At 45.5% G+C, this 27,736-nt stretch overlaps 1 protein-coding gene across 2 annotated transcripts in view; it reads left to right on the forward strand.

The window, feature by feature from the left end:
- NDUFS1 (NADH:ubiquinone oxidoreductase core subunit S1) overlaps nt 1-27,736 on the forward strand; it is a 178,254-nt gene that overhangs the window by 22,367 nt on the left and 128,151 nt on the right. For both annotated transcript variants that reach the window (XM_033944300.1, XM_033944299.1), the window contains exons 3-4: nt 8-99; nt 22,357-22,464. In XM_033944300.1, coding sequence (XP_033800191.1) covers nt 8-99; nt 22,357-22,464 — 200 coding nt within the window. The remainder of the gene's footprint in view (nt 1-7; nt 100-22,356; nt 22,465-27,736) is intronic.

Here is a 27,736-nt window from a genome sequence, read left to right on the forward strand (position 1 = left end):
TTTGCAGTACGAACAACAGCCACAGCAGCCAGCAACCTGATTGAAGTGTTTATTGATGGCCAGCCAGTTATGGTGCCACCTGGAACCACAGTACTTCAGGTAGGAAACATGGTGCTCTACATGACCAGCTTTTAGCATAGCAGAGGGGCTTTCTCTTCTGTTTGCACAGCACTTTATACATATTATAGCACTATATGAATGTTTAATTGTTAAAGAAAGTATTTGGCTTATCTAAAATCAGGAACAGTAAGGGAACAATTTTCTGTAGAAATGCTTAAAATTAGGGGCTAGGATGATGCATGCTAAGAGCAAATTCTATAATGGCAGTTACCTTGTCATCAGCAGAAGATTAATCCAGAGATGAATGGGTTATAATAATAATAATAATAATAACTTTATTCTTCTATACCACCACAATCTTGCGACTTCTAGGCGGTTTACAATCAAGAGAGCTGGACATTCAGCGAGTTACAATGTGCAGATAGTCAGAGGAAATACAGAGGGCAGAAACATTTAGGAAGCAAAATTATAGATATACTATTTGCTTTAGCGAGAGTATAAGGTATACAGATTGGAAGAAATTTCCAAGTGGGCCTGTAAGAAGAAGGCCATGCAATTCAAAAAGTACAGCGAAAATTACGATAATAACAATTTATATATGTCACAGAACCAAGAGTTCTATGTGCAATTCTGAAAGTACAGCGAAAATTACGATATGATAATAATAACAATTTGTATATATCACAGAACCAAGAGTTCTATGCGGACTTAAGAGGGGAGAGAGGAAAAGGGTAAGAGGTCGGGAGGACCGTTATTGAGGAGAGAGGGAAGAGGAGGTCAGTTGTTTAGGTATTTCAGGAACAGGTGTGTTTTTAGGTGCTTCCTAAATTCCTCGTAGGTAGTGGGCGAAAGCAGTTGATCTAGGTCTTTACCCCATAAGGCTGCTTGGTGTGAGAGAAGGCAGGCAGCGATATATAAAGAACACCAAGCTGAGCTCTGTCATATATAGGATGGTACACTCACTGTTAAGCCAGTATTCTCTATTTTCAGCAGGCTTCTGGTGGTTTTTCCTTCATTTGAGCTTGGAGGTGTAGGTTATTTAGGGGTCCAACAGAGGGTATACCTAGTGGTGCCAAGTCCCTACCTGCCTCAAATTCCTTCCTTTTTGTTGCAGCAGTGAACTCCCCAGCCTCTCAGGCTGGCTTTGGTCGTAAGGGTCACCCAAGAGTTGATTCTGAGAGTGATATCTCTCAAAAAGACATCCCCCTGTAGACACCAACGTAAGCTGTATTTTGCCCCTGAAGACCGGGGGAGCTGCGTCTGTAGAGAGTGCCATTGCAGAGAGCCCTGGAGTAGTCATATATGCACTCTTGGCTAGGAGGCAAAGTCCAGAGAGGCCGCCATCAAGCCCAGAACCTGAAGGTAATGCCAGGAAGTAAGCTTTGTAAGGCCAGAATCTCTAAGATCAGCTTCCTGAGCTTCTCTGTGTGGCTTGGGAAGAAAGACACAGCCTCTGAGCTGTGTCGAAGTGGACTCCCAGATATTCCTAACACTGAGTTGGTTGTAGGTGACTCTTTCAGAAATTCACTATCCAACCAAGTCTCTGGAGGAGATTCCCCAACCTGCTGAACTGCATGCTCACCTTCCTGATGAGAGGAGGCCCAGATAAGCCAAGATAAGGATGCACCTGTATGCCCATCCTGCATAGGTGAGCCGCTAATACCACCATCACCTTGATAAAGGTGCATGGTGCTGTGGTAATCCAAAAGGGAGCACCAGAAACTGGAAATGTCATTCGAGATCATGGAATCTTAGATATCTTTTGTGATACAGAAAGAATGGGAATATGAAGATATGCCTCTGTTAAATCCAGGGCGGCTAGGAATTCCCTTGCAGATGATGGATGCTTCCCTGGAAAAGAAGGTGGCCATAGTCTTTTCAGACAACGCTACAGCACGGAGACGTCAACAATGCTCAGCTACAGCTGGAAGCTCATCTCCTGTTTCGATGGGTGGAGGCCCACCTGCAGGCAATCTCTGTAGCCTATGTAGCAAGAGTGGAGAAAGTTCAAGCTGACTTCCTTAGCCAGCAGATGCTAGACCCAGGGGGTGGTTGCTGTCTCCACAGGCATTTTGACTGCATTGTTTGGTAGTGGGGTCACCTGAGGATGGATCTCCTGGACTCATTGAGAAGGGGTTGACTACCCAAAGGGTTAAGGAATAAATTGTGTACTAGAAAGTAGGTTACTGAGGTAAAACCTATTATCCCAGGACAAGCAGGCAGCATATTCTTTACGCATGGGTGATGTCACCGACGGAGCCCTGGTACAGACCTTTTTAACTAGAAAGTTCTAGTTGGCCGCACCGCGCATGCGCGAGTGCCTTCCCGCCCGACGGAGGAGTGCATGGTCCCCAGTTTCTTCGTTTCCGCGGAGCGAAGAAGACGCATGTGTTTTCAACGGCCGTTGAAAAATCTACTTTTTGCCTTCCCGCTCGCGATTTTCTCTTATTTTTTCTCCTTGCCTTCGGGTTCTTTCTTGTTTTCATTTTTTCAAAAAAAAAAAAAAAAAATTTTGCTTTTTTTACTTTATTTTCAATCCAGCCCCAGCGGGGCCTGTTGTCACCATACAGGCCTCCGGGTTTGATTTTGCAGAGGCCGTTTTTCCATTCATGCCCCCGCAGCCGGGTTTTAAGAAGTGCCAGCGGTGTACACGCCCGATCTCCCTCACTGACCCACACAATTGGTGCCTACAGTGTTTGGGTCCTGAGCATCGGGCGGACTCCTGCACCTGCTGTGCCACTCTTAAAAAACGCACTCTAAAGAATCGACAAATCCAGCAGAACATCCTCTTCGGCACCGCATCTGCTATGGAACCGATTGCGTCGACTACGGTACCGCCAAAATCGGCACCCACCACTTCGACGACGCCCGATCCTTCATCGGCGTCGCTGGCGCCAGGTAAGCCGGCTAAGAAGCCTTCCACCTCCCTTGAGCGCCCTCCGGCCTCAGTGGCGACACCGACCCTACCGGCTTCACGCCGACCCCGGAAACGCTCCGCCCCGATCTCGGTGAGTGCCTCGTCATCGGCCTCCTCATCGCCGGGGCGTGGAGCGGCACCTAAGGAACCGAAGCAGAAAAAAGCGGTTCCGGTGCAACCCCTGGATGACCGCATCGCGACCATCCTCCAAGACAAATTACAAGAACAGCTGCAGCAACAACTCCAGCACCTGTTACCGACCCTCCTGGCACCGCTCCTTTCGGTGCCAGACCGGCCCGAGCCTCGCGCCATCCAACCGGTATCCATTCCATCGGTACCACTGAACTCCTCCATGCCGATTCTCTCGGCTGAACACCTTCATGCCCATCCCGTAGGTCATACCCACGCTGATGCCGATCCTCCTCGGTACCAGGCTGGGCACCGGTCCTCCCCGGACCGAGACCGGCACCGTTCTTCCCGGGACCGAGACCAGCACCGATCTTCCTCTCCCGGTAATATCTCGATGCGCTCTGGCAAGTCTCTGTCTAAGACACACCATACTGAGCCTTCCACCCCGATATCTCGACATGCGCACACTGATGTCAGGGACCTGGACTTATGGGAAGACTCCCCTCCCAGTACCGAGGAGGACGCATCGTCGTCGGACGAAGAGCCCTCAGCGCCTGATACCACCTCTAAGCCTGAGCAATCCTCCTTCTCAAATTCCTCAGGGAGATGTCAGCGGCTCTCTCTATCCCTCTCGAGTCTGACTCCAAAAAATCCCAGGCCTTTCTGGAGGCCTTGGATTTTGAACAGCCTCCCAAGGAGTTTCTCAAGTTACCCGTGCATGACATACTGCGGGAAACTTTTTATAAGAACTGGGAGAACCCACTCACCGTCCCCGGGGCCTCCCGGAAGCTGGATAGCCTTTACAGGGTCATCCCGATCCCGGGTTTTGACAAACCTCAGCTGCCCCATGAGTCTCTCCTGGTTGAGTCTACCTTAAAGAAAACTCAGGGCTCCAGTGTTTATGCCTCCACCCCTCCTGGCAGAGAAGGCAAAACGATGGACAAGTTTGGCAAGCGCCTTTATCAAAACGCAATGCTGGCCAACAGGGCGAACAATTACACATTTCATTTCTCTTTTTACATGAAACATCTAGTCCAACAACTGTCCGCCCTCGGAACGCAAAGTTCCGCTCTTCCAGCAGCAAATTTCCGGCCTCCTTCAACTGCGGAAATTTATGGTGCGCTCTATCTATGATTCCTTTGAGCTGACCTCCCGTGCATCTGCCATGGCCGTTGCCATGCACCGCCTGGCCTGGTTGAGGGTATCTGATTTGGACATCAACCACCAAGACCGCCTAGCCAACGCTCCCTGTCTTGGGGATGAACTTTTTGGGGAGTCCTTAGATTCAACCACCCAGAAGCTCTCTGCCCATGAGACCAGATGGGACACCCTTGTTAAACCTAAGAAAAAGGTTCCACCTGCTCGCCCTTACAGACCACAGTCCTCGTACCAGCGCAGGTTCTCTGCCAGACCCCTCAATCCGCCTTCTCAGCAACCTCGGCGGCCCCGTCAACAACATCAGCACACTCAGGCTCGCTCTCAGTCTAATCAACCTGCCAAGCCTCTCACAGTCTTCCTCCCTCGTTGCCTCTTCCTCAAACAATCGGAGGACGTCTCCAAATCTTCATCAGCCGTTGGGAGGTCATCACATCAGACCAATGGGTCCTCAACATCATCCGCCACGGCTACTCTCTCAACTTCCAGACTCTCCCACCAGACAACCCTCCCGTAGAGTCTGCTTCTCACTCCTCCCAAACCCCCCTCCTCCTGAGGGAGGTCCAATCCCTCCTTCTTCTCAATGCCATCGAAGAAGTGCCTCCGGCCCAAAGGGGTCAGGGATTCTACTCCCGCTACTTCCTGGTTCCCAAGAAGACAGGAGACCTTCGTCCCATCCTCGATCTCAGGGACCTCAACAAGTGTCTGGTCAAGGAGAAGTTCAGAATGCTCTCCCTTGCCACGCTGTACCCTCTTCTCTCTCAACACGACTGGCTGTGTTCCCTGGACCTCAAAGAGGCCTACACTCACATCCCAATCAATCAGACTTCACGTCGCTACCTCCGGTTTCAGATACAGCACCGTCACTATCAGTACAAAGTGCTACCTTTTGGCCTCGCTTCATCGCCCAGGGTGTTCACCAAGTGCCTTATTGTGGTGGCGGCCTTCCTCAGGTCTCACAACCTCCAGGTGTTCCCCTACTTGGACGATTGGTTGGTGAAAGCACCTACATCGCCACTTGTGCTGCAAGCCACTCATCACACCATCTCTCTCCTCCATCTCCTGGGGTTCGAGATCAACTACCCCAAGTCGCATCTGCTTCCTACACAGCGACTTCAGTTCATTGGAGCAGTTCTCGACACCACACTAATGAGGGCGTTTCTCCCCTCCGATCGTCAACGGACCCTGCTCCGCCTCTGTCGTCAGGTGCTCCTTCATCATTTCATTCCAGCCCGACAGATGATGGTCCTCCTGGGCCACATGGCCTCGACGGTACATGTGCTTCCTCTGGCACGACTCCACCTCAGGACACCCCAATGGACTCTTGCCAACCAATGGTCACAGACCACGGATCTTCTTTCTCATCCCATCTCTGTGACATCGTCTCTTCAGCGATCTCTTCAATGGTGGTTGAACTCCTCACATCTTTCCAGGGGTCTACTCTTTCATCTACCCCCTTACTCCATGATCATCACCACAGATGCCTCCCCCCTATGCGTGGGGAGCTCACCTAGGAGATCTACGCACCCAGGGACTCTGGACCCCTCAGGAGCGTCAACATCACATCAATTTCCTGGAACTCAGAGCCATGTTCTATGCTCTCAAAGCTTTCCAGCACCTTCTCTGCCCTCAGGTTCTTCTCCTGTGCACAGACAATCAAGTCGCCATGTACTACATAAACAAGCAAGGCGGCACCGGATCTCGCCTCCTTTGTCAGGAGGCTCTCCGCATCTGGACCTGGGCCACAGCCCGCAACCTCTTCCTCAAGGCTGTCTATATCCAGGGCGAACAGAACTCCCTGGCCGACAATCTCAGCCGCATCCTTCAACCTCACGAGTGGACCCTGGACCCTTCAACACTCCACTCCATCTTTGCTCGCTGGGGCACTCCGCAGGTGGACCTCTTTGCAGCACCTCACAACCATCAGCTGCCCCAGTTCTGCTCCAGACTCTTCTCTCCTCATCGTCTGACCCCAGATGCATTCCTGCTCGACTGGACGGATCGGTTCCTCTATGCCTTTCCTCCACTACCTCTGATGTTGCGGACGTTGTCCAAACTCCGCAGGGACAAGGCCACCATGATTCTCATCACTCCTCGGTGGCCTAGCCAACACTGGTTCTCCCTCCTGCTTCAGCTCAGTTCCAGGGAGCCCATCCCTCTTCCTGTGTTTCCTACTCTACTTACGCAGCAACGTCAGTCTCTACTGCATCCCAATCTGTCTTCGCTCCACCTGACAGCTTGGTTTCTCTCGGGCTGACATCTCCAGAGAATCTGTCTCAGCCTGTCCGTCGCATTTTGGATGCCTCCATGAAACCGGCCACCCTCCAATGTTACCATCAGAAGTGGACCCGGTTCTCCTCTTGGTGTCGACTGCATCACCACGATCCCACCTCATTGGCGGTGGAAACTGTACTGGACTATTTGCTCTCTCTGTCCGACGCTGGCCTCAAGTCTACCTCAATCAGAGTCCACCTCAGTGCCATCACTGCGTTTCATGAGCCTATCCTCGGAAAACCTCTAACGGCTCATCCACTGGTTTCCCGGTTCATGAGAGGCCTCTTCAATGTCAAACCACCTCTGAAACCTCCTCCTGTCGTCTGGGACCTGAATGTGGTTTTATCAGCCCTCATGAAACCCCCTTTTGAGCCTCTTGCCACCACTTCGCTCAAACTTCTAACATGGAAGGTGCTTTTCCTCATTGCCATCACCTCTGCCAGGAGGGTTAGTGAGATGCATGCACTGGTCGCCGATCCGCCGTTCACTGTTTTTCACCATGACAAGGTGGTTCTGCGTACCCATCCTAAATTCCTTCCCAAGGTGGTCTCGGCCTTTCACCTCAACCAGTCCATTGTGTTGCCTGTCTTTTTCCCTAAACCCCATTCTCATCCTGGGGAACAGGCGTTGCACACGCTGGATTGTAAGCGTGCCCTTGCATACTACCTTGACTGTACCAGGGCTCACCGCTCATCCCCTCAGCTCTTTCTGACCTTCGATCCTAACCGTCTAGGTCGTCCTGTCTCTAAACGGACGCTTTCCAATTGGCTTGCTGCCTGTATTGCGTTCTGTTATGCTCGGGCCAGTCTCTCACTGGAAGGTGCTGTCACGGCCCACAGGGTCAGAGCTATGGCTGCTTCTGTGGCTTTCCTCCGTTCCACGCCCATCGAGGAAATCTGCAAGGCTGCCACTTGGTCCTCAGTTCACACGTTCACTACTCACTACTGTCTGGATGCCTTCTCCAGACGGGATGGATACTTCGGCCAATCTGTGTTACAAAATTTATTTTCCTAATGGCCAACCATCCTTCCTCCCTCTCTGTTAGCTTGGAGGTCACCCATGCGTAAAGAATATGCTGCCTGCTTGTCCTGGGATAAAGCACAGTTACTTACCGTAACAGGTGTTATCCAGGGACAGCAGGCAGATATTCTTACGTCCCACCCACCTCCCCGGGTTGGCTTCTTAGCTGGCTTATCTTAACTGGGGACCACGCACTCCTCCGTCGGGCGGGAAGGCACTCGCGCATGCGCGGTGCGGCCAACTAGAACTTTCTAGTTAAAAAGGTCCGTACCAGGGCTCCGTCGGTGACGTCACCCATGCGTAAAGAATATCTGCCTGCTGTCCCTGGATAACACCTGTTACGGTAAGTAACTGTGCTATCTTTCCCTGTGGACTTCCCAGGCCTTTCTACCTCTGTATCATGCCAGTTTTGTGCTGAATGGCTGGCTGAGGAGCATTCATATTCCGTGGGGCACATGAGGTCTTGGAGTCATAGGATGCTCGAATGTTGGGTCAAAAATCCCTCCTAAGCTCTCAAATTGCAACTCTGCGTTGTCGGTGAAATGCAAATGCGCAGACACCTTGGAACCCATGAGGAGGCAGAAAAACGTCCCTGCTAGGGTCTTCAGGAGATCCTGTTCATGGATTTGACTCTGATTTTGCCAGTGTAATGTTTGAGACTTATTGGAAATATAAAGGCTTGTCTGCACAGCCTGATAGTATGCTGGTGCCTGGTCAGGGAGTGTCTTACATAGCACTGGTCCAGCACAAAAAGGTGCTCTGCAGGAACCAGAGGTCCATTCAGAAAAGGGCTAGGATGATTTGGGATCAGGGTCCATCCCTTTACTCCCATACAGTAAATCCTCAGGTTTAGAGGACCAGACAGTATGCAGACTGTTAAAACCGGTGGACTTAATGGAAGTAATAATACTATCTCATGAAGTTAAATTTGGAACCACCGCAAACTTCCAAGGCTCAAATGTCTCTTGTGAGCAATTCTAAGACCTAGTCCATATTTTTTCCTTCACATCCGGAGATCGGTATGATGCTGACAGAACTTTGGGAGGCTCCAGAGGTTTGCTAGAGCCATGACAAAATTGTATCCGGTAACTCCTGAGTTCCAGCAGTTATTCGTACCACCTAAAGTGGATTCTCTGTTAGTGCAAGTTAAAAATGCATGTCCCTTTCTAGTGAAGGTGGAGTAATTTTAAAGGATGCTCAGGATTGCAGGGTGGACTTAGTCTTCAAGTGACAGTTTGAAGCTCTAGCATTGGGTCTGAAAGCAGTAGCGGCAGCTTCTTTTGTGGTGCGCACATGCTATAAGATGAAACATAGAAATAGACGGCAGATAAGGGCCACGGCCCATCTAGTCTGCCCACCCCAATGACCGCTGCATCATCCTCCAGCTTTGATCGTCTCTGAAACAACCGGAAGTTGCATCAGAGACGACCTTTCCTGCAGCCACATGCGATTTCAACACCCCGGCTGCTGGTAGGAAGCACTTTTAGAGAAATTGCCTGCCGTGAAGTTAAGGAGCAGGGAGGGAGAAAGGGAGGAAAGGTGGGGTGGAGAAGAACAGATGCTGAAGGGACCTGGGGAAGGTGGGGTGGAGAAGAACAGATGCTGAAGGAAGGTGGGGTGGAGAGGAACACGCTGAAGGGACCTGGGGAAGGTGAGTTAGAGAGGGACAGACGCTGAAGGGACCTGGGAAAGGTGGGCTAGAGAAGATCAGACACTGAAGGGAACTGGGGAAGGTGGGCTAGCGAGAACAGACGCTGAAGGGACTTGGGGAAGGTGGGCTAGAGAGGAACAGACGCTGAAGGGACTTGGGGAAGGTGGGCTAGAGAGGAACAGATGCTGAAGGGAACTGGGGAAGGTGGGGTGCGGAGGAACAGACGCTGAAGGGAACTGGGGAAGAGAGAGATTCCAGACTATGGGGGGAGCAGAAGGAAGAAGAAGGGTGGCAGACTGGGGGGTAGAGGGGAACTGGGGAAGGTGGGCTGTGGAGGAAAAGACGCTGAAGGGAACTAGGGAAGGTGGGGTAGAGAGGAACTGGGGAAGGTGGGGTGCGGATGAACAGACACTGAAGGGAACTGGGGAAGATGGGGTGCGGAGGAACAGACGCTGAAAGGATCTGGGGAAGGTGGGGAGGAGAGGAACATGCTGAAGGGAAATGGGGAAGAGAGAGATTCCAGACTATGGGGGGAGCAGAAGGAAGAAGAAGGGTGGCAGACCAATTGGGATGGAGGGTGAGATGGAAGGGAGAGGCACAGTAACAGAGCATATGGAAGAGACAGAGAAGGCAGACAGTGGATGGAAGGAAATGAATGAGAAGATGAGGAAAGCGGAAACCAAACGACAAAGGTAGAAAAAAATTTGTTTATTTAATTTTTTTTTTGCTTTAGGATAAAGTAGTATATTAGTTGTGTTGATAAAAAATTTATAAACAAAGCCCTACTAGCTGAACATCTTTCTCTAGTTCAGCAGCCAGAACTTTGATTTATAAGGAAGAAATAAGCTAAATATTGCAGTACTGAGGCTTATATGGATGCTGCGGTGATAGTAGTTGTGGGGGCAGGAACAGTGGTTGTGGGGATGGGGACGGGGTGGGGATAGTGGTTGCGGGAACGGGACGGTGACAGGACAGTGGTTGCGGGGATGGGGACAAATTTTTTCCCCATGTCATTCTCTATTGCAAGACCTGGGATGGATTATCAGTTTCTGAAAGAGTCACTTGGAATCGACCCAATCCCTGAAGTATTTGGAGATCCTTTTCAACACAGCGAAAGGTTATGTTTTTCTTCCAGAGTCATGCAAGCAGAAGCTAAGAATCCAGATTTTAGAGTTCTGTCAAAGCCAACTCCCACAGCTTGGTACTACCTGCAAATGCTGGGGTCGATGGTAGCAACTATAGAAGTGGTACTTTGGGAAAAGCTCATTTATGCCTTCTTCAGAATACGCTGTTATTCCGCCGGTCTTCGCAGATAGATTCACTTCAGATGCCATTGATCTGGATGGTGAAATTGCATCAAAGCTTGAGTTGGTGGCTTTGGGTGGAGACACTGTCCAAAGGATTGTCTCTCCTCAATTCCTTCTGGGTGATACTGATGACAGATGCCAGCCTTTACAGCTGGGGAAGTCATTGCGAGAGTTGCCCAATTCAGGGCCGATGGTTACCCTCTCAGAGAAAATAGTCCATCAACAGATTGGAACTGAGAGCCATTCGCCTAGCACTACAGTCATTCAAAAAGACCCTGGAAGGCAAAATGGTCAGGGTCTTTTTGGATATTGCCACAGAGATGGCATACATTAACAGATAGGGAGGCACCAAGGCTCCCTTGAAGCTACAGACCCAGTTGTTGTTTCACTAGGTGGAAACCTACCTACAAACCATTTTGGCAGCATATATAGCAGGGGTAGACAGTGTACAAGCAGACTATCTCATTCACCAGACTCTACAGCAGGGGTGTCCAATCTGCAGCCCAAGGGCCACATGCGGCCCCTTGAAGTATTTTGTGTGGCCCCATTCGAGGGCGTTGCAGTGTTTTCCTCTGCTGCCCCTGGGTGTTTACCGTCTTGCTGGCTCCCTCCTCTGTCTTGCTGCAGCGTTTTCGTGTTTGTGCGGCCCCAGAAACATTTTTATTTGGCCAATGGGGCCCAAGGAAGCCAGAAGGTTGGACAACCCTGCTCTACAGTATATCCAGGGGCATGGTCTTTGTCCCAGATTGCCTTCACCAGAATTGTAAAGTGTTGGGAGAGGCAGACGTTTGATCTAATGATATCAGCAGACAATAAGAAGGCTTCTTGATTCTTCATCCACAAAGTATAGCTAGGAAACTTCAACATAAATGCCTTGGTCCAACCGTGGCCAACAAAGGAACTGTTGTATGTTTTTCCCCTATGGCCAATGATAGATTAGATTATTCAAAGAATAGCGGCTCACCAAGGGGTGATGATTTTTGCGGCAACAAATTGGCCATGCCGGCCATGGTATGCAGATCTAGTTTGGCTACAGCAGGACAAGTGTCTCAGACTGTCACCTCAACCAGTGCTGTTCTCACAGGATCCAATTGCCCTGAGAGTCCAGAACACTTTGGGCTTAACTGCATGGCTCTTGAGCTCTCAGCTCTAGGGATGAAAGGCTACTTAGAGGGGGTCATAGCTGCCCTGCTATGATCTAATAAGTCAACTACAGTCCCAGCCTATGCTAGGACTTGGAAGCGCTGATGTTCAGAACAGAAGGTAGAGCCTTTTAGGGCTCTGATTTTCTGTTTCTTCAGGATAGTCTCAAACAGGGCCAAGTAGTTAGCTCCCTCATGGTACAGGTAGCAAACCTCTTGTGCTTTAGTGCCTTACTGGAGAAGAGCTCTTTGGCTTCCCATCCACATGTTTCTAGGTTTCTGAAGGGAGTGTTGTGATTGTATCCTTCCGTGCGACAACATGGAATGTTAACATTGTGCTATGGGCCCTCAGTAAAGCTCCATATGAGTCCTTACAAGAGGCATCGCTGATGGATGGACCTGCCCATCAAGGCGGTCTTCCTAGTACACATAGCCTCAACAAGAAGAGTTTCAGAGCTTCAGGTGTGTCTTTACATGCAGTGTCTTCCTTTCTTTCAAAGATAGTGTCGGCGTTCCATGTCGATTAGGAATTACGCCTGCCTGCGTTCCAGGCTACAGGTGTAAAGAAAAAGGACAACGTTTTGGCGGTACTGTACGTGAGTAGAGTTCTTCTCCATTATCTTAAAGTGACAAATGATTTTCACCTTTCAGATCATCATTATGTGCTCATCAGTCCTGGCAAACTGGGAAAGCCTCTATTTCCAGATAGATACACATGGCTATTTCGTCTGCGTACATTGGCTGTGGTAAATGACCCCCAATCTCCTTGAAGGCACATCCCACTAGAAGTGTGGTTTTTTCATGTGCAGAATCATGGGTGGTTCCATCCAAAGAGATTTGTAGTGCAGCTACATGGTCTACTTTCCATACTTTTACAAAGTTTTATAGAGTGGATGTGGCGGCACAAATGGATATCGCATCTGGGTCCTAGGTGCTAGCAGCAGGCTCATCTGCCCTGCCCTAAACTCAGGAAACAGTTCTGGTATGTTTCACTGGTCAAGACTCGTGTCTCTTTTGCATTGGAAGGGAAGATTAGGTTCTTACCTCAATAATCTTTTCAATATAAAGAGACTTGAGTCTTGATGCCCACCATGTCAGATGTCAATTGTCTGCTTCCTGTCTCGGACATGTATGTGTGTCTCCAGATGCTTGTTTTGGAGCAGCCAAGAGAGTATGAAGATCATTGTTTTCTGACTATAGTAGAGTTCTTGGGAGAGCCTAATCCAATTGTATAAATGTTAGTTCTGTTTGCACTCAGGTAGGTATGTATTAAGTTTCATGAGATTTAATTGATTCTTTTTGTTGCAGAGCAGAAAAGACCTCACTAACCCTGTGTCCTCCTTGTTATATCTCCTCTTTTAGGGGTAATAACTGCTTTGATGCAAACTGAGGAGATGGGGCACTGTTCATTGACACGACGAGGAATTGCTGAAAAGCTGTAGATGATTCCTTCTGCAAAAACCCATTAGTCAAGACTGATATGTCTTTACATGCAGTGTCTTTATGTCAAATGTGGTGTCAAGATTATCAGGGTAAGAATCTAATCTTCCCTTAGTGAACTATAAGCAAAATGGTATACAGCCAGCATTAACGAAAACAGGAAAAATGGACAAATTTAAAGCAGAATTAGAAATTATTTACTTCATCTCTAGATGTAACGTACTAAAGTTAGAAGGCTGTTTGCAGAAAGGTGCGGTAAGTGACCATATCTCATTCGCTGAAAACTGTGTAAAACATGAACAATGCTGTACCAGAAAAACACTGGCTGCACATACTGTAGTAGGACTTGCTTATCTACGGTAGTTCTATCCTAGCTGAGATGATAATCAAGCACCTTTGACATTTTTTAAATTAATCCCCTTATTTTTAACTACATTATATCTTATCTATGTGTTTCATCTTTGCATTTTCGAAATGGATTCTGTAGTTCGTATAGAACAGAATCGTTGTTATTGTTGATAATAGATATTTTAATGCGGGCTAGATCATTCTTGTTTTCTGATTTAGATTTGTTAGTGGTGTTTGATAGAGTGAATCACTCTATTTTGTTAAACAGAATCAAAGTTTCTGGTATTTCTGAATTAACATTTAGGTTTTCTTTTTTGGAAAATAGGAAAAAAGAAGTGTGAATTGGTAAAAAAAAAAAAGTGTCAGATTTGAAACATCTTGAAACTGAAGTCCTACAGGTTTTGGTTTTTTTTTTTTTTTTTTAATCCCCTGTTTTATTTAACAATCTATTTGGTTAAATTTTGTCTTATTTCATTCTTTAAATATTCATTAAAGAGTATATGCAGATGACATTCAGTTTTTCTTTTTGTTTGATTCTTCCATTGCAAATACAGTTTTGAAATTACAATCTATTGGTTATTCTGCAATAAATTGAACAAAACAGAAGATATTTTTGTAGGCCGGACCGGCTTAACCTATAGACCTGGTAAGGCTCTAGCCCAGGGCGCCAAACACCTGGGGCCATGACATCACCGGTTTATAGGTTAAGCTACGAGATGCAACTTGAACACTCTCCTCTTCCTTCTATTTACTACTATTTATTATTTCTATAGCACTGAAAGGCGTACATAGCACTGTACATTTTAACATACAATAGACAGTCCCTGCTCAGAAGAGCTTACAATCTAATTTAGACAGGACATTTCAGGGTTGGGGAGGTTATAGTGGGTATAGGTATTATGTCTTAGCAAACATAAAGTATGGAGGGCTATGTATGTTAATGCACACAGCTTAGGCAATAAAATTCTAGAATTAGAGACAGAGATAACGAACGCCGACCTCGATGTAATAGCGATATCTGAGACTTGGTTCACAGACTCACATGGGTGGGACATGGCTATACCAGGATACAACTTACTTCGTCGGGACAGAGAGGGAAGAATAGGGGGTGGGGTAGCACTATACACTAGAGATAACATCAAAGTCACCAGAATCACAGATGTCAACTACACCGGGGAATCACTCTGGGTGAACCTGGCCAGAGGAAATGAAAAATGCTTGTATCTGGGGGTAGTATACAGGCCCCCAAAACAGCAGGAAGACAGGGATATGGAACTAATCAAAGCCATTGAGAACATCACTTTACGCGGGGACACGGTTCTACTAGGGGACTTCAATATGCCCGATGCTGATTGGAAGACACTTTCCGATACTACCAGCGGCAGCAGAAGGCTTTTAACCTCCATAAAAGAGGCGCGACTCAAACAAATGGTGCTGGAGCCCACCAGAGATCAAGCGACACTGGACCTGATACTCACCAAGGGAGAAAGCATTTCAGAAGTTTCGGTAGGCGATACCCTAGCCTCCAGCGACCACAACATGGTATGGTTCAACATCAAGATAGGCTTCACTAGATCAAACACAGCAACAAAGGTCCTCGACTTTCGGGGCACTGACTTTAAATGCATGGAAGACTTCGTCCATCAGGCGCTACAAAACCAAGCTGAAACCGATAATGTAGAGGCTATGTGGTCAATCCTGAAATGCACCTTGCATGAGGCAACAAACCGCTATACAAAAACAGTAAGCAAACGACGGAGGAAGAACAAGCCCCAGTGGTTCTCTGCAGAGATCTCGGATCTTGTCAAGGAAAAGAAAAAAGCTTTTATTTCCTACAAGCATACTGGAAACAGGGTGTCAAAAGAAGACTATCTGATCATGTCTAAAGCAGTCAAAGCGGCAGTCAGAGAGGCCAAGATTCAAACAGAAGAACAACTAGCGAAAAACATTAAAAAAGGGGATAAATCCTTCTTCAGATACATTAGCGACAGGAAACGAAACACAGATGGGATAGTACGTCTCAGGAAAACAGACGGGACCTATGCAGAAACGGATTCTGATAAAGCCAAACTACTAAATGAATACTTTTGCTCAGTCTTTACTTGTGAGGCGCCGGGGACCGGTCCACAACTGCAGGCAAGGCAAACCTCGGAAGACCAGTTTCAAAATTTCAAGTTTACACCCAGCAGCGTCCATGGCGAACTATCAAAACTCAAGGTGAACAAAGCCATGGGACCAGACAATCTACACCCCAGGATTCTTAGGGAGTTGTGTGATGTCCTGGCAGAACCGCTATCCGTGTTGTTCAATCTTTCCCTAAGTACCGGAAAAGTCCCCATGGACTGGAAAACAGCTAACGTCATTCCATTGCACAAAAAAGGTTGCAGAACGGACGCTGCGAATTACAGACCGGTCAGTCTCGCCTCAATAGTGAGCAAACTCATGGAAAGACTTATTAAACACGAATTAGATACGATCCTGACCGAGGAGAATCTACAGGATCCCCAGCAGCATGGATTCACAAAGGGAAGGTCCTGTCAATCCAATCTGATCAGCTTCTTTGACTGGGTTACAAGGAAACTGGATATGGGGAAGTCTCTAGACGTTGTGTACTTGGATTTCAGCAAAGCTTTTGATAGCGTCCTGCACCGTAGATTGTTGAGCAAGATGACTTTGATGGGATTGGGAGTGATATTGACAACATGGGTCAATGACTGGTTAAGCGGTAGAATCCAGAGGGTAGTGGTTAACGGTATCCCCTCCAATACATCGGAGGTGACCAGTGGAGTGCCACAGGGATCGGTCTTGGGACCGATCCTTTTCAACATATACATAAGAGACCTGACTCAAGGGCTGCAAGGTAAAATAACACTATTCGCCGACGACGCCAAACTATGCAACATAGTAGATAACAGCACCTTGCCCGACAGTATGGAACAGGACCTGCTCTTATTGGAACATTGGTCCTCGACTTGGCAGCTAGGCTTTAATGCCAAAAAATGTAAGGTCATGCACCTTGGCAGCAAAAACCCGTGCAGAACTTACACTCTGAATGGTGAGACCTTAGCTAGGACTAGGGCAGAACGTGATTTGGGAGTAATCATTAGTGAAAACATGAAAACTGCCAAGCAGGTGGAGAAAGCTGCATCCAAGGCTAGACAAATGGTGGGATGCATCCGTAGAGGTTTCGTCAGCCGGAGGCCCGAAGTCATAATGCCCCTGTACAGATCCATGGTGAGACCTCATCTTGAATATTGTGTTCAATTCTGGAGACCACATTATCAAAAAGATGTGCGGAGAATTGAGTCGGTTCAGCGAATGACCACCAGGATGGTCTCGGGACTCAAGAACCTCCCATATGAGGAAAGACTGAATAAACTGCAACTATACTCGCTCGAGGAACGTAAAGAGAGGGGGGACATGATTGAGACTTTTAAATATATCATGGGCCGCATCGAGGTGGAAGACGATATCTTCTTTCTTAAAGGACCTTCAACCACAAGAGGTCATCCACTGAAAATCAAAGGTGGGCAATTTCATGGCGATGCCAGGATGTATTTCTTCACCGAAAGGGTGGTCGATCATTGGAATGAACTTCCATTGCAGGTGATTAACGCCAGCAGCGTGCTCGATTTCAAAAAGAAATGGAATATGTATGTGGGATCTCTAGCCGGATGAAGTCTGGGGGTGGGTTATTAGCGTGGGCAGACTTGATGGGCTACAGCCCTTTTCTGCCGTCATATTCTATGTTTCTATGTTATGTTTCTATGACAGCAGTGAGGGGGAGTTAATAGTTGAAAGCATTTTCAAAAAAGTGGGCCTTCTCTTCCCTCCTCTGACACTGCTGCCACTCTGCCACTCAGGATGCGGCTTTATAGGCCAGTTGCCATGAGGGGCAGAGCCAGCATCAGAGGAAGGACGTGCAGCGCTTCCTTACTCCCTCCTCTGATGCTCCTGCTTGATACTGATGCTGGCCTTCTTCAACATAACATAACTTTATTCTTCTATACCGCCACAATCAAATGAATTCTAGGCGTTTTACACAAAAGAGAAACTGGACAATCGGCGAAATACAAAATATTAATGGAGTAAATACAACATACAATACAGCTAAAAAAGACAGTAAAATTTTTAAGTTATGAATAAAACTTTGAATTAGGAGATAAATTTATCAAATAGTATAGTCTGATTTATTTTCGAAATGCGCCATAAGACAGCATGGCTCCTCCAATATAATTACCCAACCAGGATTGTTTACTTGCTTGAAATGCAAGCATCCTATCTAGAAAAGACCTATATTTGCAGCCTAGGATCTTCGGGTATGCAAATAAGTTACAATTCCTGGTTATCCTCGCAGGGTTATATAGCGCGAAATGAGTTAAAAGGTAGGTAGGGGCCAATCCCCAAACCAATTTAAAACAAATACATGAAAATTTAAATATTACTCGTGCTTTCACTGGTAGCCAATGCAATAGTTGATAATAAGGACTGACATAGTCACTTTTCTTCAGTCCAAATATCAGACGAACGGCCGTATTCTCAGTTTTCTGAAAATTTTCTTTGGTACTGCCAAATAGACAATGTTACAATAGCCTAATATGGATAGTATCAATGCCTGTACCAACAGTCTAAAAGATAGAGGGTCAAAATATGTTTTGATGGTCTTTAGTTTCCAAAGTGCAAAAAAGCACTTCTTCACCACAAAATTTGTGTCTTCTACCATAGTTAAATGAGAGTCTAAAGTGACTCCTAGTATTTTTATAGATTTTGAAATTGGGTAGTCACGACCAATGTTCCCTCTAAGGATTGATGAGGTGTGTGCAAAAAAAATATGCATGAGCGACAAGTTACATACTCCACAAATTTATGAGCAGGCACGGACGATGCATTTTTAAACAAATGTAGTTTATCCTTGTACTCCTTATGTATTTTTAATCATCTATGGATATGTTTGTATGTTTTTTCAACATATACATAAGAGACCTGACTCAAGAGCATCAAGGTAAAATAACACTATTCGCCGACGACGCCAAACTATGCAACATAGTAGATAACAGCACCTTGCCCGACAGTATGGAACAGGACCTGCTCTTATTGGAACATTGGTCCTCGACTTGGCAGCTAGGCTTCAATGCTAAAAAATGTAAGGTCATGCACCTTGGCAGCAGAAACCCGTGCAGAACTTACACTCTAAATGGTGAGACCTTAGCTAGGACTAGGGCAGAACGTGATTTGGGAGTAATCATTAGTGAAGACATGAAAACTGCCAAGCAGGTGGAGAAATCTGCATCCAAGGCTAGACAAATGGTGGGATGCATCCGTAGAGGTTTCGTCAGCCGGAGGCCCGAAGTCATAATGCCCCTGTACAGATCCATGGTGAGACCTCATCTTGATTATTGTGTTCAATTCTGGAGTCCACATTATCAAAAAGATGTGCGGAGAATCGAGTCGGTTCAGCGAATGACCACCAGAATGGTCTCGGGACTCAAGAACCTCCCATATGAGGAAAGAATGAATAAACTGCAGCTATACTCGCTCGAGGAACGTAGAGAGAGGGGGGACATGATTGAGACTTTTAAATATATCACGGGCCGCATCGAGGTGGAAGACGATATCTTCTTTCTTAAAGGACCTTCGACCACAAGACGTCATCCGCTGAAAATCAAAGGCGGGCAATTTCATGGCGACGCCAGGAAGTATTTCTTCACCGAAAGGGTGGTCGATCATTGGAATGTACTTCCATTGCAGGTGATTAACGCCAGCAGCGTGCTCGATTTTAAAAAGAAATGGGATATGTATGTGGGATCTCTAGCAGGGTGAAGCCTGGGGGTGGGTCATTAGCGTGGGCAGACTTGATGGGCTACAGCCCTTTTCTGCTGTCATATTCTATGTTTCTATGTTTCATTGAAAATATTTGATATTGCGTTTATATCAAAATCTCAATAAACTTGAAACTTGAAATGAGTGCCCATGAGATTGTGGGAGGGTTAAATACTCAAAACTTAGAAGAATAACAATTTACTTAAAGTTTTTGCTTCGCCACTTTCTGGTATCTTTACATACAGTGGCGTACCTAGCATATGTAACACCCGGGGCCCATCATTTTTTGGCACCCCCCCCCCATATGTACGAAAAACATGATTTTTAGTAACAAGCCACACGTCACACATGAGTACCTAGGAAAAGGCAGCATCTTACATATTGCAGTGAGCATAAGAACATAAGAACTGCCATCTCCGGATCAGACCCATGGTCCATCGAGTCCGGCGATCCGCACACGCGGAGGCCCAGTCAGGTATACACCTGATGTAGTTATAGTCACCCATATCCCTCTATGCCTCTCGTAAGGAGATGTGCATCTAATTTGCCTTTGAATCCTAGCACAGTGGATTCCTTAATAACCTCCTTTGGGAGAGCATTCCAGGCGTCTACCACTCGCTGTGTAAAGCAGAACTTCCTGGCATTTGTCCTGGACTTGTCCCCCCTTAGCTTCAAACCATGTCCTCTTGTCCGTGTCGCGTTGGACAATGTAAATAATTTATTTTCCTGCTCTATTTTATCGATGCCTTTCAGCATTTTGAACGTCTCGATCATGTCCCCTCGCAGTACATCAATACACCCATTGTAAAACTAAACAAGCCAGACCAGCACAGATCAATCCTACACATCAATCTTAACAGAAAACTATGTCTTTCGAACACAGAAAACACCTTTGCCTAGTATGGAATATGTCATCACACACTAACCCCTCCCCCTTTTACAAAACTGTAGTGTGGATTTTAGCCACAGTGGTAACAGCTCTGACGCTCATAGAATTCTGAGCATCAGAGCTGCTACCACCACGGTTGGCGCTAAAAAACGCTCCACAGTTTTGTAAAAGGGGGGATAAAATAGAAATACACAGCTTCAATGCTTTAGCTCAGGGGTGCCCAAACCCTCCCCTTCCCCTTCCCCTCCAACCCCAAGCCAAATAAAGCTAACACAGAATCAAGTAGAGTGCTGCCCCATTGGACTTATGGTTCCCCTACCTTAGAATATTTTACCAGGGGATTATGCCGCAATGCAGTCAATTTAGACATCAGTTGTAAGTAGTTCAAACGAGAATAAACTGTTAGAAGGTTAGGCAACACAGGGGTACGCCAACATTGTGCCAAAGCAAGGCAGATCGCAGTAAAGACACAGGCCGCTAATTTCTGTTCAGGGGAGAGGACATATTTGAGGAACAGGTTCCATAGATTATTAAATTGTATGATATAGATGCCCATTTGGTACATCTGGTTCAGAACCTAGGGGTTACTTTAGTTGTGGGACTCACTTTTAAACCTCATTTTAAGGAAGTAGTGCAGTCTTCATTCTTTGTTGAGCAGGTTGTGTAGGGTTGTAATCCACCCTAGGATTTGAAAGTGATGGTACAAAGTTTGGTGATTAGTGATTTGGAGTACTGCAATGCTCTTTATTTGGGACTGCCTAAGGCCATAGTTAGGGTATTGTAGATTGTTTAAAATACTGCATCTGATTTATTTCAGGATGCCTTTTTTCCCCAACTTATTGTTTTTAAGATCTTATTGTTGATTCATAAGTCATTGAAAAAGGATGCAAACTTTTTTTTAAGTACAGTTTTAAGTTTATCATTCAAACAGAGCACTGGGGTTAGAGGCACCTCGCTATTCCATCTCTAAGGAAAATTTATTTTGAGGAGATGAGACAATATGTACTCCTTTTCCATTGCAGGATCAGCCTCGAAGAACAAATTACTAGTGCATCTTAGGACAATGCTTAAATACCATTCAAACTGTAAAAAAATCCTGTTGTTCTATGAAGCATTTGGAGAAAATTTAGTAGGAGAGTGTGATGGGAGTAAATATCTTGTGGTGGAACAGATGTGAGAAGCTGCAAGCAGCTTGAGCTCAAGTCTATTAGAATTTTGTGTTTTTATTGTTTACTAGTATTTAAGCCTGTTACATTAACGGGTGCTAGAATGTGTCTGTCTGTCTGTCTCTCTCCTTGGCTGCTGTCTGTCTGTCTTTTTTTCTGTCTCTCTGTCTCCTTGGCCGCTGTATGTCTGTCTTTCTTTCGGTCTGTCTCCTTGGCCGCTCTCTGTCTGTCTGTCTTTTTTTTGCGGTCGGACTGTCTCCCTGGCCCCAGGTCCTTCTGTGTGTGTCTGTCACTCCCACCTACCTGTCTTTCAGTGTGTGTGTCTCTTACTGTCTGTCTGTCAATGTCCCTGTCCACTGCCTGTCTGTTTATCGTGCCCCTTCTCCCCCCTACCTTTTTTTTTTTTTTTTAAAATCACATGTGTTGTATACAGTGGAAAGGGCAACCGACGCACAGTAATCGCCGCTGGATACAGTAAACCGCCACGCGTGCACTCGTAGCAAACCATCATGCGTGCACACGCTGAATGCGTATGCGCTGCACGCTTTAACATTTCTCTACCGCAGGCCACAGAGCTACAGATCACGGAGGCAGGGATTACACAGGTAGGAGTGCGCACTTAGGATGTTATTATTAGTGATATTTTATATGAAAGGAATCATGTATTTGTCAATTGCTTGACGTATTCTAGCTGTATGTCTCCTTGAGTAAATTTCTTCAAAAAGGTGTAAATAAATCCTAATAAATAAATAAATGTGGATACCAACCTTGACAGAATTGTACATATTTATATGAATACAAGCATATTGCCTTCTGTGAACTCCAGAAGGAAGAATTCTTTGGTACAGCACACATTGAACAATAGCAGCAAATTTAAGAACTGCAATCATACTGAGTGTATCCTGACTTAGAGTAATATTCATGCTTTTAAAATATGCATAAAACATACTAATTTGGAGATACTGCTGACTGTATTTGTGTATAATTAAGATACTGTATATGCAAACAAACAAAAATTGTCTTGTTCTTTCTTTTCAGGCCTGCGAGAAGGTGGGGATGCAGATTCCCCGTTTTTGTTACCATGAGCGGCTCTCTGTGGCTGGAAATTGTCGGATGTGTCTGGTAGAGATCGAGAAAGCTCCCAAGGTATCCATCACACTTCAACTTTTAAAGAGCTCTGCTTGCTTGCCGTAGTCACAAAGTAAATAAAGAGCAAATTAATGTTTTAAAAAAATAATTTAAAATATTGCAATAGGTATAAAGAGAGGTCTTGCCCAAGATTTAGTTCAGTGGCTGAGAACATCAGGTAAGTGAAGCATTGTACTGGAACGCACTGGAGGGCTGTTTGCCAGTTGCAGTTCCTGAATAGCTGTGTTGGGGGTTCTTTCCTCCTCCCACTTCATGCAGAAATTTCATTTATACTGCACAATAATTTTTTTCCTTGCTCATCTCCCTTACTTTGATTAGAGTGGTCTACCATTGGCCTCTGCCTAGAGCTACCTTCTACCTATGTTCCCCCCCTAAGCTTTCACATTGGCCTCTGGGATTAGAGCTGTCTTCCACTGTTCCTACCTCCATTGTTTTCCCATTAGTTGAAACCTATCTACAGTTCTGCTTTTAGTTAAACTGGAAAAGAAGGCTGGACAAGCATGACAATGGATAGAGAATTGGAGATCTAAAGACGTTTTGAAGGCTAATAAGTCTGGACATTTTTCAGACATCTCTCTAATTTTGGGATGTTAATGTGAAAATATGTAGAATCCAGAAAAAAGTCAGACAGTTGTCAGATATGCTCAAGATTTGAAAGATTAGAATAGACAAGACCCTCCTCCAACTTTGAACTCTAGATATTTATTGAATTTACATACTTAAGTAATAGGATTTATTTACTTCCTTTTTTGAAGAAATTCACCCAAGGTAGTATACAATAGGTATAACTTGATATAGGCTGTAAACAATATTTAAAACACAGCATGTGTTATGGCATATTATGCTGCCCACAATGTCAGTATAAGTGGGAGAGCATGTGAAGCATGCGTCATGGAATTCTTTCCAACCTCTCTGCGTGTATGTTGAGGGGTGGGAGTGGTTATTGGATAGTTGTGTGATTGGTTTGTGTGCGCATGTGCTTACTATGTGTCTGTGATCAGGAGATAAGACTGAAAGGCAGTTTGAAAGATGCAATTGCTTAATCACAGTGTTAGTGAACTAGTATATACTACACCCATTGCAGCTGCTTCTCCCATAGAAATATATTGTGGCATATTTGTAGAGGAGTTGGTTATCTTCCATATCCCATCAGATGGAGAAACTTCACTTCTACAGGAAATCTTTCTGCATATCTCCTTTTCCCTTCGTTTGACTAGGACTTCAGTCTAGTAGTTTCTTCTTCTACTTTCAATGGCCACAGGCAAAGCAGGTTCACTCAAGGGAGTTGGGGGGGGGGGGGAATAGAGAATTGCAGGATTTTAAAATTGTGCTGATTTCTGAGGGAATAAAAAGCAAACGGTTCTGAGCACAACTCATGGGATCTTCATAAACATATGGACACAAAGGACCAGATTCTGTATAGGGGCCCGGACTCAGAAGCCACCTAAGCAGCTTATGAGAATTGCACACAGGCATCCTATACAGAATCGAGCCTAAGTCCACCTAAAAGAACCAGTTTCACTAACCAACGTCCATGTTACAATCACCGGTTAGAGAATCAAGTTGCCGCTGAGCTTTTCACGGCAAGGGATCTCCCTGCCGCGATAAGTTTAGTGACAACCTGTTCCCCTCACCCGCGAAGACTACCGGCGAAGACTTCCCTCTGGATGAAACATCCCCCCCGAACTTCAAACGGCAGGAGTGATGTTCAGTCTCTCCTGCCCGGCAGCCCCCTCCCCCGATCGAACGCGGCAGAAGGGATGGCCAGTCCCTCCTGATGTGCCACTCCACCCCTCCCCCCCCCCGTTGATCCCGCAGGAAGGACTAAAAAGGTTAGGATTCTTCAGCTTGGAAAAGAGACGGCTGAGGGGGAGATATGATTGAAGTTTACAAAATCCTGAGTGTAGTAGAACGGGTACAAGTGGATCAGTTTTTCACTCTGTCAAAAAAATTACAAAGACATGGCCCACATCCGCCTACCTCCCGCCTTACCCACTCTTCCAAAAACGCCCCTTTTCACTCTGAGCGCATAGAGGCAGGGAAAAGGCCTAAGCTGGTTTTAGATACATCTAAAACTCTGTTTATCAGTACTTGGACGACCTGTCTTTGTCCAAGTACCGATTTAGGCGGGTTTTTAGATGTTTGTTTAAAATTTTTTTATTATGAGCCCCCTAATGTGGTGAAATCAGTTAGTTTAGCGATGTTTTAAAAAAGGCTTGGATAATTTCCTAAAAGAGAAGTCCATAGGCCAATATTGAGATGGCCTGAGGAAATCCACTGCTTATTCCTAGGTTAAGCAGCATAAAATGTTTTACTACTTGGGATCTAGCTAGGCACTTGGAACATGGGTTGGCTAGGATATTGAGCTAGATGGACCAAGGATGGCAATTCTTATGTTCTTCTAATATGCACTCTTTAAGAAGACAGTGTAGTATTAATGTCTTTGTGAGATTTTATGTTTGAAATTTTAGAAGAGGGAATGATGTATAGTAGGGTTTACTTGTAGTTTGTTTTGTTGTGAAAATTATGTGAAATAATTTGTTTTATTGTAATCTGCCTAGGTTGTAGGTGAGAGATTTTTTTTTAAAATAAATACAATAATGACATTTATTGGAATTGAAAAAAAATCCAAGCAAAAATGTTATCCTCCATCCCACATTTCTAATAATAAATTGGGGATAACTCATACATTTTTCTCATGAAAAACCCTGAGGTGTTAGGTATGAAAGTGTGCACAGTGACAAAAAAGGCACATGTTGGCATGATCTGAGGTAGAGTTTGGACAGAGCAAAGACAGAGATGTAGATATCCCCACCTTTATTCTGGCCATGATTCCTGCCATTTTACCCTTATAATTTTATAAAGGCACATAGGTGCCTTTGTGCCTTTATAAAATAGGTTAGGAATTGGCTCTTCCTTGCCCTCTCAGCCTAAGTGACTTCATAAAATTACCCTCATACATGTGAAATGTTCTTTCTAGATTGAAAACTTTTTTATGGTTTTGGCATCATATAAATGTCTTCAATCTTTAGTTTGATTCTTCACCTATAGTATGTTACAGAAGGTACAGGAGTGACATGCATGCTTATTCCAGTGGCACCCAGTGAATACCTGTCTAATAGATTTTATCACAGCTGCCATATGAAAAATTAAAATTAGAGTGCCAATAATCCATCGTGTTCAACTGGAAATAAGACTGTTGAAGTATAATTGCAAACACACAAGTACTAATACTGACTGCATATACTTTCACTCCCACCCTAGTAGAGATGATAATTGAGCACTTTTCTCACATAATATGTAACTTTCTTTAAATTAGTCCCCTTATTTTCTCATCTATCTTATCTATGTGTTCCATTTTAGCTTCCTCCTTTAGATGTCTATTCAAATGTTTTGCATAATTTGTTGAAAATTTACCATATATACTCAAGTATAAACTGAGATTTTTGAACCCAAAAAATGGCCCAAAAATGGGGGGTCTCTGTTTATATTCGAGTTCCCCCCTGAAGTTCCATGCCTACCACTAGTGCTGCCCGATTCGCGATTCGAATCGATTCTCTGATTCACTTTGGGTGAATCGATTCAGATCGGTTTGTTTTGTAAGAAAATCGGACTTATCGATTCGTTGGCCCCCTTGTTAGAGACCCGTTCGGGCTTTCCCTCTGCCACTGGAGTCCTTGCTTCTGGTGTAACTTCTGGTTTTGCAGAACCGGAAGTTACATCGAAGCAAGGGTCTCTGGTGCAGATCAGCGGCAGCAAGGCTCTCTCCTTCCCAGCTGCAAGTATTTCTCCTCTCCTCCCTGGCCAGGCAAAAGCGGCGGTAGCGAATGCAATTCACTACCCTGCCGCTACTCCGGGCGTCTTTTCCTTACTGCACCACTGCTGCTCAGAAAGGGCCCTGAAAGTAGACCCCAGAATGCATCATTAAATGTTGGTTGGACTTTCAACCCTATACCCTCCATCCCCTGAACGGTGAAGGTTTTCAAGTGACTAGTTCTGCTTTTGCTCGCTCACGCACTTACGCTCTCTCCTTTCTATGTTGCTGTCCCATGTGTGATTGATCCATGCATTTAAAATCATTGTACTATAACATTGCAAAATCAGCTTCATCTTTCTTCTGGATTTCCCTGCAGCTGGTCCAGCCTTGGGTATTGATTTTAATCAAATGAATTATGGCTAATCGGAGCCAGCCATAGGCTAAGCAAACTATTCATGTAGGTCTCAGCCTGACTCTGCTTTTCATACATTGCTAACTGTGGCATACTTAAACCGTTCTAGCTTGAGGTCACTTAGTGAAGTTATTTTGAACCAATTTCCTGCACTGGAAATGAATCTGCCCATGGTATTGTGTGTAAGCTTACTCTGTGCTGCCTTCGCCTCTTAAAAAAGAAATATTTCTAGAATATTCTGTTTTGGGCGGTACATTCTGGATGGGAGCAATGTGAGAGTGAATCCCAGAAGTGCAAAGGTTATTTGTAGGGTTATAAGTGAAATGCCTGGTTTTATATGTTGAGATGATGTTACAGGCTCTTTAAAAACTGGATGACCTATTCCTTGATGCATCAAAGATTTTTAAACATAGTGCCTATCAACCGGGACTCTTTTGGGCCGTGTCATTTTCCTTTGGGAAAGAAACTACTGTTTGTTTGAAGTTTTAGCATGGTCATCAATTTAGGGCAGAGCCAATTTTCTTGACTCCTACTGTCTATTATTCAAACAATCATCTTGAAGTCCCCTGGAGATCACAAACACTGCAATTACAGCCAGAAACAAAATCTGCTTTATAATTCGCAAAATATAACTTTCTGGCTCTGATAAATCTTAAGTCAGATTTGAATTTTTTTCTGAAGATAATAAATTAAATATTTAAACCTCGATGGAAAAGCTTGTAATTTTGTCTCTGTACAGCTAAAATTCTGATAAGAAACCTTGGTAAGGATAAGGGATTCCTCTGGATAAAAAATAAAAAAGGGAGATGACGGGAGAGGGGAGATGGGGAGTTGGTGGACTGGAGGAGAGATGGGGAGAAGATAGATGGAGAAATGAACTTGGTGGAGGGGGAAAGATGGATGGTGGAGGGGGGAGATGGACTTGGGGGAGATCATGGAGAGGGGAGATGGGGGAAGGATAAAAGAAATAAGGATCTAAAAACAGGAGAGGGAGAGATATGGTGGACAATGGGATTTAGGGAAGGAAGAAACAGAAAGGAAGAGAAGTTGGGACACAAGAGATGGTGGGGGGGGGATAGAGATACTGGATAGGAGGGTAG

This window comes from Geotrypetes seraphini, chromosome 5 (genome assembly GCF_902459505.1).
Source record: "Geotrypetes seraphini chromosome 5, aGeoSer1.1, whole genome shotgun sequence".
NCBI classification, from domain to species: Eukaryota; Metazoa; Chordata; class Amphibia; order Gymnophiona; family Dermophiidae; genus Geotrypetes; species Geotrypetes seraphini.